Source organism: Malania oleifera, chromosome 1 (assembly GCF_029873635.1).
Source record: "Malania oleifera isolate guangnan ecotype guangnan chromosome 1, ASM2987363v1, whole genome shotgun sequence".
NCBI lineage: Eukaryota > Viridiplantae > Streptophyta > Magnoliopsida > Santalales > Ximeniaceae > Malania > Malania oleifera.
Window position 1 is genome coordinate 115,563,063 of NC_080417.1, and position 12,075 is coordinate 115,575,137.

Below are 12,075 nucleotides of genomic sequence, written 5' to 3' on the forward strand. Positions count from 1 at the left end.
TTACAGACTGTACTTTTGACTTGACAGTGGTGGGCTAACCATTGTCAGGTCCCGCCTTCGGGCCACACAACCTAGTCATGTGGGAGTAAAACATGACAACAACTAGCTAACCTACCGGGAATGTTTTTGTATTATTATTATATGAGATGAAATATGTTTATGAAAATGCAGTATGTTCTGCCAAGTGTTGATGATATATATATGTTTTCCTAGATTTGACATAACAGTTACTGAATATGTTCTATAAGGTATATGTATAACACGGAATACTCATGTTGCCACACACTAGTATTAATTTATTTCCCTTACTGAGAGGTGTCTCACCCCAAAATTTTATAAACTTTTTAGGAGCCCCAGATAGGAGAGCGAGAAAAACCCCGCTGATCTAGTGTTGTTTATATGCCCTCTTTGAAGGGTAAATGTTAGTAGGGACTGTTGGATTTTGTAGGAAATGTCCCTAGATCTTGTTTTTGGGATGTATATACTGAAATACAGTGGTTATAGTGACTCTTGTATTTATGGTAATGTGATGGATGTTTTCGCATTTATAATATTGTGATTGTATGTTTCCTGCTGCTTAAACTTCCGTTATGTGTTCTGATGTATCCCTAGTACCCACGGGTCCAGGTGGATTATAATCTGCTGAGTTGAGGGTTGTGATTTTGTAATATAAAAAAATGTGGAAATAAGCAAGTCCTCACACTTAGGGATGATTAATACCAGATTATAGGAACAAATGACAATGAGGATAGGAAATGGGTAGGTTAGGTGTTGAGAGTTATAAGATTTTGTCTTGTAGATTGGAGATGGAAGTACGTCGATGACTTTCTGTGATTTTTCTGAAGCACTCGACAGTTTAAGAAAAACCACGGAAAACCTTAGATGATTTCGTAATTCTAAGCTGTGGGAGTGGTCCTTAAGTTAGAAATTTGGATGTATATTGGATTTTAGTTTAATAATTGTGTTGAGTAGGTTATGATAATGGAATTCTTAACTCTTTTCTGTCCTATTTTCAGGATGGACCCTAAAGGGAAGAATATAGAAGTTGAAGGAAGGGATGACTCGGAGGCTTCTAGTGAGGAGGACTTTGATACTTCCACTATGCTGCAGGGCATAGCCCGTTAGGTCAGGGCAGAGATGAGGCGTGATCCCAGAGAGCAAAACTGCCCATCTGTAGATCAAGGCTGTAGCATCAAGAAGTTCATTAGATTGAACCCTTCAACTTTTGCAGGAGGACCTAATCCAGTGGCTATAGAGAACTGGGTTCAGGAAATTGAGGTGATAATGGAAGTACTCGGCTACATAGACGAGCAGAAGGTTCGTTATACCATGTTTAATATGATAGGTGATGCGAAACATTGGTGGCTTTAGGTGAAGCTATTAGAGGGACAGAGGTTGGTGAAAGTGGCACTGACTTGGGAACGATTCGAGGAGCTGTTCTTTGACAGGTACTTCCCCTCATCCACTAGAGAAGAAAAGGTTGAGGTGTTTACCAACCTGACCCAGGGGAATATAACTGTTGGGGAGTATGCAGTGAAATTTGTGGAGCTATCTCACTTCGCACCATTTATGATCCCGAATGAAGCGAGAAAGGCCAGAATTTTCGAAAAAGGCCTGAGACGAAAGATCTATGAACTTGTGGTGGGGTTCCAGGTTCAGAACTTCTCAGACTTAGTGTATAAGGCCTTGGTACTGGAGAAGAGCTTGCGGGGCAGTACAGAGTCGTCAGAGCAGAGAAAGAGGCATGCACCTCCCAATTTTCAAGCTGAGGCTAATCAAGGTTCATGGAAGAGAGAAATGGTGGTGGGCCCGAGGTAGGAGATGAGAGATCGAGGTTATTATAGTTATCAGGATGATTTGTCCTACCTTATATGTCGTAGATGTAATAGGAGGCACAGGGGTAACTACTGAGTTGGGGGTCCCAACTGCTATAAGTGCAGTAAGCCAGAGCACATTATTAGAAAACTGTCATGAACTACTGCCCAATGCACCTACACCTAATTAGATCCGGGAAAACCAACACGTACCCTGAGGTGGAGGTGGTCCAGCACGTGTGTACACGATGATCCCAACCGAGGCAAATATTGCCAAGGGCATAGGTACGAGTTTATGTTTAAGATAATAATGGTTTTATTTAATTGTAGATAATGCAAAAATTGAGATGATGGTATATACTGGATTATGTGGGATATAGTTAGTTAATAAATTGTAGAAATGTGGAAATAAACAATTAGCAAAATTTCGAGGACGAAATTCTTTTAAGGAGAGAAGAATGTAGTGATCCAAAAAAAAATTAAATTAATTAAATATTATTAATTTTTATTAATTAAATAATATATTAATATATTATAATATATTATATATATATATATATATTTAAGGAAAGTAACTTCTGAGGAAGTAATTTCCTCAGGAAATTGAAGTACAGAGAGGTTTCACGCTCTCTCTCTCTCTCTCTCTCTCTCTCTCTCTCTCTCTCTCTCTCTCCACCTCTCGCCATTCTATCTCCTCGCCTCCACTCTCTCTCTCCTCATTTTCTTGGCAAATACTCAACCGATCGGAAAATGAAAAGTACCGTTGGGTTCCATTCTACACCATTGTCAATTTAACCAGAGTGGATTTTTCGTAGGAGCGTTGTAGGCACCACTCCTAGGGTAAGACAAACCCACTCTTTTTCCTCAATTTCTCTCAAAACTTTAGTCTAATTAACGATCAAACGCCATTTCTAGGGCCTAACATCAATCCTTGTTGATTTGACTAGAGCGGAATTTTGAATTGGGCTTTCTTAGACACTACTCCAAAGTTAGGGTAAGGTTATGGGAATTAATCGAATTTGTAGGTTTTGGGAATTTAATTATTTATTTTAAGTTTATGAATTTAGGAAATGTGTAAAATAATGGTATTTTATTTGGGGTGGTATTGATAAACTAGGGTTCATGAATTCAGGGTTCGGGTGAGCGTCGCAAGTATAATTTCGGGATCCTTGCAAGCGTAGTTCAGAGAACCAGGTAAGGGGAATAGATTAAGCTAGTAATTTTGTAATTCAACTGATTAAAATAGAAATTGTGTGTGTGTGTGTGTGTGTGTGTGTGTGTATAATTATCATGTGGGTTTTAAAAAGTCAACCATTTGAACTGTGATTTTGAGCCTAGGGCTGTGTTATTAATTATTTTTTGTGAAAATGGAATGATTAAAGTAATGGATTTTCTGGATAAATTGTGGAGATAATTTAATGCGTAGTTTTAGTAAAACAAATGATGAACATGAGTTAGTTTATTATTTTAGATGATATAATTATGTGTATTATTCAAATTGTGTGGCATGAGTAAAGTGAATACACTGTGTTGAATTATGATATATTTATGAGATGTTGGAAATACTGAAATGTATTGAGAATATATATTGCGTGTGATTGTTTAAAACAGAGTTAAATGTGAATATTAAATTGTAAGTTATGGTTTGAGAACTTCAGTGGACCATAGTAGGCACAATATTGTTGCGCGTGATTTCTGAAAAGCTAGTGCACCCACACGTCTTAGAGAGAATGTGGAGACGGGATGGTCGATTGTGTTGAGAAGGGTAGAGTGCCCCTAGAGTTTAGACCAGTACGGGAACAGCCAATATGACTTACAGACTGAAGAGATTGTTATTGATTTAACTATGGTGGGCCAACCAGGGTTAAGTCTAGCCTACTGGCCGCACAACCTATCATGGGGGGAAGCATGACAATTTTTATCCATATAGCAATGAGTTATAAATGCATAATTGTAAATTTAACCAACGTATAACATGAGAACAATGAATGTGAATACAAATTATGTGACGTGAAATGTGAGAACAGATTATGCGATGCGACATATTATGCGATGCGACATTTTATGTGATGTGAAATACTAAGAAATGTGAAAACTAAGATTATGAAGAGATAAGTATTACAGAGATAACAGGGCGCAGAATAATGTAACAAAGTGATGAGTGTATTTCTTATTGTAGTATTATATGTATTTGGGGTGAGGTAAACTCTCTACACGAGGGCTTACTGAGAAATGCGAGTGCCCTGATAGGTATCAAATGTAGCCATACTGGGCTGCATAACATATTAGGGCTGAGAGAAACTACTTATATGGGCTAAGGTAATTTTCCCTATCCTCGAGAATCTTCGCTAAAAAATAATTGTGTGAATGTGTGTTAATACGAGACAAACTATTCACCTGAGGGCTTACTAAGTAAGGTAAGTACCTTGATGAGCATCAGTTGTAGTCATACCCAGTTGCATAAGGTATTAGAGCAGAGGGGTGCTACTTGTATGGTCAGGTAGTCACCCCAATCCTTGAAAAACTCTCGTTAATAAAATACGCTGCATGTGTGTGAGTAGGGACAGAGAATGATTTCATAATTGTGGAATAATTAGTAAATGATGATTATATTTTGTACACAAACCTCATGATAGCCACACACTGGTATTAATCTATTCCGTCTTATTGAGATGTGTCTCACCCGTTATGAATTTCATCCTTTTTTAGGACCTCCGCGTGATCAAGCTCAATGAGCTTGAGGCTGGCCTAGCAATTTAGAGAGAGAGAGAGAGAGAGAGAGAGAGAGGGTATAACTTTGGATATATTTTTGGGTTGTATTATATTTATGATTTCTGAGTTAAATATTTGTGAATACTGGATGTTGGAGAATCCTTTTTTTTGGGATATATATATATATATAGAACTCTAGTATGTTATAAAGAATGTTAATTTATTTTTCCGCTGCGTAATTGATGTTATAGTATCAGATACAGGTAAATGGAACACGTGGCACCCGGACCCCACTTGGCGGGTTCGGGGCATCACTAATATTCTCCCCCTTTTTGATGATGTCTAACCTATTAAGAATCTACTTAATCTTTGCATTTGTATTTATACTAACCATGGCTTGATATGCAAAGATAAACTTATCTAGAACCACTAATGGGTTGTTATCATCAAAATAAGAAAATTAAGTTCACGTACCCTCTAAGGCTAATATTCTCCCCATTTTTTATGATGGCAAACCATTGGTGTTCCCCTATAGGGTATAATTTAAAGCTCCCCCTTAATTTAAGCAAATTTTAGAATGGGACTAAAATATGCTTCCCTTTACTATATGCATATCTATAATTTCCTCCCCCTTACTTTATGCATATAAGGTTTAACTATATTTTTTCATATCTATTAGAGCTTTAAACATGCACACCATAAAATAGAAAGTTCATTTAAGATAAGCAAGTTGAACTTTCATGCAACCATATGCATTCTACCCCCACATGCATTTCAATTCTCCCCCACATATCTTGTTCCTAACAAATGGAACACCAAATATTATCCCCCTTTGATCATCATTAAAAGGAGAGGTACAATTCATATAGCTAAAATAATTTCTCCCTCTTAAAATTAGTTTCCATGGTGGTGAGGTGAGCGTGTGCTAAAAAAATAAACCAAATTTTGGTGCTAAACCATAACAATTGAAAAACCTAGATTGGCTTCCTTACTTACACATGAATGATGATTTTTAACAAAAATACTATATGTTGATTTATCAAACATTCAATGCAAATTTTTAAATTTTTGTTTTGATTAGCTTTTAGTAAAGCTCATCTTCATGAATGGGATATGTTATGCTATGCTTAGACTTTCTACAATGTATCTAAATAAGAGCATATATCATCAAAACAAATCATAGCATGCTTTTGAATCAATAATTTGAAACCTTAGTAATTCATATGAGAAAAACAAGGTTTTTCTATTTACTACTCATAAATTTAATTGGAAAAGAATAAGCTTTGAGTACATGCTATTTCATCACATTAAGCAAAAGTCAACATTTTCAAAAAGAAACCAATTGATAAAGATATGTATACAATTAAAGCATCACATTGGTTTTATCATTTCACCTCAATAACATTGGCATGATTCAAAAAAAATCATAGCAAAGTAATTAAACAATTTAGAAAGCATAAGTTAGGATTTTATACCTTGAGCACATCTTATTCACTTTTTGTTTTTACCTAGGTATCTACCTAAAAACCTATTTCCTAATCCTAGGTCCTAAGGAAGCACAATTTATAATTCATGTAATTCTCCTTGGTACCCATTCTTCCTTTGGTCCCAATGGGTTTTTCTTCACAACTCATTCAAACTTCCTTGCCTTGCATCTAGCTCCTCTAAATGGGCAAAAATATCTTATGTGACCCTTTCATTTACAATATAAACAAATCTTGTTTTCATGTGAGAATCTTGACTTATTTGCATTATTTTTACTTGTTGAGACATACCCATGTGATTTATAAAAGGTTTTCAAATTCTTTTTGGAAAAGTTGTTTCTTTTTTAACTCCTAAGAATTTATTTAAATTTTCTTTACGTTTTATGACTTTGCCATGATCTTCATTTTTCTTTTTCAAGATAACATTTTCCTTCAAAATATTTTCAATTTGATTTTTTAAAATTTTCACCTCAACTTGAAAAGATCCATGGTCTTGTTGAGCATTTTCTATAAGCTTCTCGTTTTTCTCTTTAAGGAAAACATTTTCCTTTTTTAAGGTAGGACAAAGACAAGGTTCCTTGTCCTTGCATTTTAGCAATTTATCTTCAAGGCTCTTTATTTTTACTTCTAAAGTTTTGTGCTCTTCATTTTCCCTTTTTAGGGATTTAATTTCTTCATTCAAAGAGAGTTTTTTTTTCATTTGAATTTTGACAAACTTGCTTCAGGATGTTTATTTTTCCATTTAGTTGCAATTAATTCATTATAAAGTTTTCTACAAGTTTCTTCTAACTCATCATATGAAGGAGTATAATCATAATCATCTTCCGAACTTATTCCTTTTACTTCATGTTCATTGGCCATGAAGCATTAATGTGCTTCTTCCTCATTTTTTGCTTATTTCTTCATTCCTAAAGTGTTGTTTTCCTACAAGGAACTTCCTCAATTCTCTTATGAGTGATTCCACGTTATCCTTACAATCTTCATCATCTTCAAGAATTTCTTTGAGATTTGGACTAGATGTTTTAAAAGCATTTCTTTTATCCTTCCTAGGCTTTTTAGAATCCAAAGTCGTATTTTTCATAAGTTCATAAGTCATAAGTGACCCAATAAGCTCATCAAGTGTGACTTTGATTAAATTCTTTGCATCCTCAATGGCAGTGGATTTTGCATGCCATGACTCAGGTAAAGATCGGAGAAATTTTTGAACATTATCCTCCATAGAATAAGTTCTACCGAGTGCTTTTAGTTCATTTTTCATGTGTGTGAACCGAGTGAACATGGATGTGATGGATTCTTCCTCATCCATTTTAAACATTTCATACTCATTAACTAACATGTAAATTTTGGACTTCTTAACTTGTGAAGTACCTTCATATATGACTTCAAGTTTTTCCCATATTTCTTTACCAATATCACAACCACAAACACGATTGTATTCATCATCACTTAAAGCACAATAAAGAAAGTTTTTGGTTTGAAAGTTAAGCTCAACTAACCCTAGTTCAGTTTCCGACAACTCCTTAGGTTGTTTTGGTTCACATTTGGCATTTTTGAATTCATAATCTCCCTCTGAGATGACCCACAACATCTTGAAATCGTGTGCTTTGATAAAGGTAGTCATTCGATTTTTCCAAACTGGGTAGTTCGAACAATTGAACAATGGCGGTCTTGCTATGGATTGCCCTTGGGAGGAGGTACTCGCCAAATACTCTATTTGATCTTTTTGCTCTGGATTTTACTCTGTTAAATTCAAGCATCTGGGTCTGATACCACTTGTTAGATGTCGTAGCCCGTGGAATATATACATGTGCCCCGTAGCGGATATACAATGTAGAGTCAAAGAGGGGTGAATGGCTCTTTTCGCGTAGTAAAATTTCTCTCTACAAAATAATAGTCTTGGCAAGATGGCAAGAAATTATATCACAATATACAAAATAAAAATCATGCACAAGACAAATAGTAAAATAAAGAGTAGGGAGAGAAAAGCTTCACATCGGGTTTTAATGTGGTTCGACACTAAGCCTACATCCACACCTTAGCACCAAATTAAGGATTCTACAATCCACTATAAATGCTCTTTTCCTGACGAAGCAAGCCTTGGGTATGCAACCCTATTATCAGGAACAAATCCCTACACGCTCACAAAGAGCTTTCGGTTCACAAAGAACCCTCACCAAAACGATTCACAAAGAACCTTCCAACAAATGGTTCACAAAGAACCTTACAAGATGATGGAATACAAAGGATGCTCCACAAATGAGCTGATATAAATTACAAACTAAACCTTACACACTCTCTCAAGGATTGTATCAAACAAGATTGGAGAACAAGAGAGTTTGAGCACTTTTGAATGAATGAACTAAATGTAAAGTGCTTACGTTTTGTAATTAAAGATATTTTTCACTAAATGCTTGTGTAAATCACAAAAATCATACTAAACAAGTCTATGGACTTGTATTTATAGTCAAAAATCCCTTATAGCCGTTAACTAGCCGTTGGGAGCAATTCCCAAACAAAACTGGCCGTTTTCTAGCTATTGGCGTTCTGTCACTGTCCCAAACCATCGACTATTTTTCTAGGCTCTTTGAAACCCTCGATGGTTTCCTCTATACGTCGACAATTACCTAAAATCAGAAAAAGTAATCAACATGAAAGTTGTGAAATTTTTTCTTAACTTTCCATAGACACCATGATCATCCTATCTGGACTTTTCTAACAAAAGTTATGCCCTAAATACCGAAACGTGTTTGGGACTTAAGGCTATACTACGTTAAACGATGATTGCTCGGTTTTTCTTTGTCAAGAAACTTTTTGATGATTTAAAACATTCTTGGATAAAATTATATGAAGTATATTAAGTCTAATAAAGTTTAATACTTGTCCAAATGAGTTTTTCCTTGAATATAAGATATCTTGTTTGATAAAATACATTTGAAAACTTGTTTTGATATCTTATATGTCAATATGTCCTTTAATGAAAATATACTTGAATTCTCGAAGCTTTTGGACATGAGACTCATTTAGATAAAATTGTGACTAAATATGAACATGTTCATACCAAGGTGTTGAAAACTTGTCCTTTTGAAAAACATATTTGAGTTTATGATTCTTTTAACAAACTCTTTGATTTTAATTTTGAAAACTATGAATTAATTTTGTGACTTTTAGTGCAATCCTATAAATTCAAGTGTCCTAATATGCATGCATTGGCACAACTCTTACTCAAAAATCATGCAAGAAACACACCCGCAAGAGTTACAAAATGTTCCTAACTCACACAACCTTTATTACATATAAATTAACAATTAATCTTCTGATTGTACTTAGGTCCTTTCGAGATGTTCTTTTGATCTTCCTATTTGCACGTCAACTCGATCTGATATTTACCTTTGATCCAGTGCTTCATGAATGTGTCACTTGTATCTGTGCTAAGTATAATTTCCAAATATGATAGACATTAAGAACAACAAATAGGTTAATATCATCAAAACACAATAAGTCATGATAGTGTAGCTATCAAGACTAACAATTATTATTACTATTTTATCAACAAATTATCTTTTGGATCAACATTGATTAAACATAGTTTTATTGTTTTCATTTTGAGAAATAATTTCGAAAACAACTAACAAAGTACATTTTTGAGCACAAAAGAAATATTGATGCAATTTTTTGTCATAAAAAATAATAGTTTGAAAATTATTTGTCAAATCCTCGACCAAACAAGTCCTAAAAATTCTCCCGAAATAGTTGAGAAATGCATGCATGTAAACTAATGGAAGAGGAGTTGTATATTAACAGATTAAAGCTGAATTTGAACCGTCAGTCGCCCAACGACCCGCGCGTACAGGGAATCATGCCTATTGCCTACGCCTACCCTCCACCTCTTTAACTCCTAAGCTAGCCTTAGCTCTTCCTCGCCTGATTAACCGTGTTTCTTTTTTATGTTTGAATATAATTAACTATATTTATAATATATTCATATTTACGAGTGGTTGGTTCTCTTTTTTTATTTGGCTTTACATCTAGTCATGTAAATGTGGTGAAATCATTGGCAAAGCAATACTATATAAAATATTAAGATACTTTGAAGGTCTATTTTATTACCCAAAAAAAAAAAAAAAAAACACTTTTCAAAGCACGACATAAATTACTATTTCCTAATATTATATATTAAAATTTTCAAACAATAATCATTTAAATTTTTGAAGCTATTTTAGTCAAATTAATATAGAAAAATGATGGATAACTAGCTAGTTACCTAGTATTGTTCAATTGTGCCCATATTAATTAATTAAAAAATAGAATTGAATAAATGGAGTTTTTTTAATATTAAAAAGAAGTCAATTTCATGGATGAAAGATAATAGGTGATAAAAGAGAAACTCTCTATCTTATTTCTTATTAACACTGTACAAGACTTTATAACTAAAGGAGGTAGGACATACAAGGGTAACTTAGAAAGTATACAAGGGTAACTTAGGAAGATTTTACTAACATCCCCCCTCAAACTCAAGGTGGTATTGAAGATGTCAACTGGAGTTTGCATACTAAAGCACGATGGCGACCATGTGGATGAGTCTTTGTGAAGATATCAGTTAATTGATCAGTCGAAGGAACTGACAGGAGGCGAAGTGTCCCTTCCTGAAGATGATGATGCATGAAATGACAATCGATCTTGATGTGTTTGGTGCGTTCATGAAAGACATTGTTGTAAGCGATCTGGACAACACTATGATTGTCACAGAAGAGCGGAGTGCGCGAGGGTTGAGGAGCACCCATATTGTGGAGAAGTCAAAGAAGCTCAGAAGTAGTATCAGCAAGAGAGTCCGATACTCAGCCTCAATACTAGAGCGAGCAACAACGGTCTGCTTTTTGCTTTGTCAAGAGATAAAAGAGTCACCAAGTAGAAAAAGAAATCTACTGGTAGACCGACGATCAGTAGGGTCCCCTGCCCAATCCGCATCTGAATAAACATGCAACGTCAATGATGAGTGAGAAGAAAAGAAAAGCTCATGAAATAAGTTTCCCTTTACATATCGTAAGATGCGAAAAACAACTGCATAGTGAACGGAACGAGGAGCCGACATAAACTGGCTAACATGATGCATTGCATAGGCAATGCCTAGTCTCGCGACAATGAGATAAATCAAGCTCCCAACAAACTATCGGTAACGAGTGGCATCGGGAAGAAGCTCCCCATTAGTAGGACGAAGTTTGATGTTGGGCTCCATCGGACTATCAGTGATCTTACAATCTGTGATACCGACACGTGTGAAAAGATCGGAAGCATATTTAGCTTGAGTCAAAGAGTAGCCATCAAAGGTAGGAGACACTTCTAAGCCGAGGAAGTAGCAAAGAGAACTGAGGTCTTTCATCTCAAACTACTGACACAGAAATTGCTTAAGCTTATGAATACTAGAAGTATCATCACTAGTAATGATCATATCATCAACATAAAGTAGTAGAATAGTGATGCAAGTAGTTGTGTGACGGGTAAAAAGGGCTGAATCATAAGGGCTAGAGGCAAACCCAAGTTGTGCAACAGTGGAGTTGAACTTGGCAAACCAAGCACGGGGAGCTTGCTTAAGCCTATATAAAGCACGGCGGAGACGACAGGCCTTACCAGGAGGATGCAAATATCTAGGAGGGGGCTGCATATATACCTCTTCAACCAAATCACCATGTAAGAAGGCATTCTTGACATCCATCTAAAATAAAGGCCATCGTCGAGCAGAGGCAATAGCCAAAAGTGAGCGAACGAAGGTAATACAAGCAACAGGGGCAAATGTCTCCTCATAATCAATGTCATATTCCCGAGTATGCCACTAAAGGAGCTTTATGTCTCACTTCAGAACCGTCGAAGTTTGTTTTTCGTTTATACACTCATTTGTTCCTAACTACAGTCTTTCTAGGAAGCAAGTCAACCAAGTCCCAAGTATGAGTTTTGTGAAGTGTGTCAAGTTCTTCAGACATAGCTTGTTGCCAAACAGGAACTAAACAAGCTTCGCTATAATTGCAAGGCTCGTGAAAGGAGTCAAGAGTAGAAAAACAGTGATAATCACT

General features: G+C 35.6%; 1 protein-coding gene across 1 annotated transcript; it reads left to right on the forward strand.

Annotated features, from left to right (window-relative positions):
- Nucleotides 1–1,137: 1,137 nt before the first annotated feature.
- Nucleotides 1,138–1,818, forward strand: LOC131148373 (uncharacterized). The gene is made up of 2 exons (XM_058098087.1): nt 1,138–1,317; nt 1,372–1,818. The coding sequence occupies exons 1-2, from the start codon at nt 1,138–1,140 to the stop codon at nt 1,816–1,818; spliced, it is 627 nt and encodes a 208-aa protein (XP_057954070.1).
- Nucleotides 1,819–12,075: the final 10,257 nt, after the last annotated feature.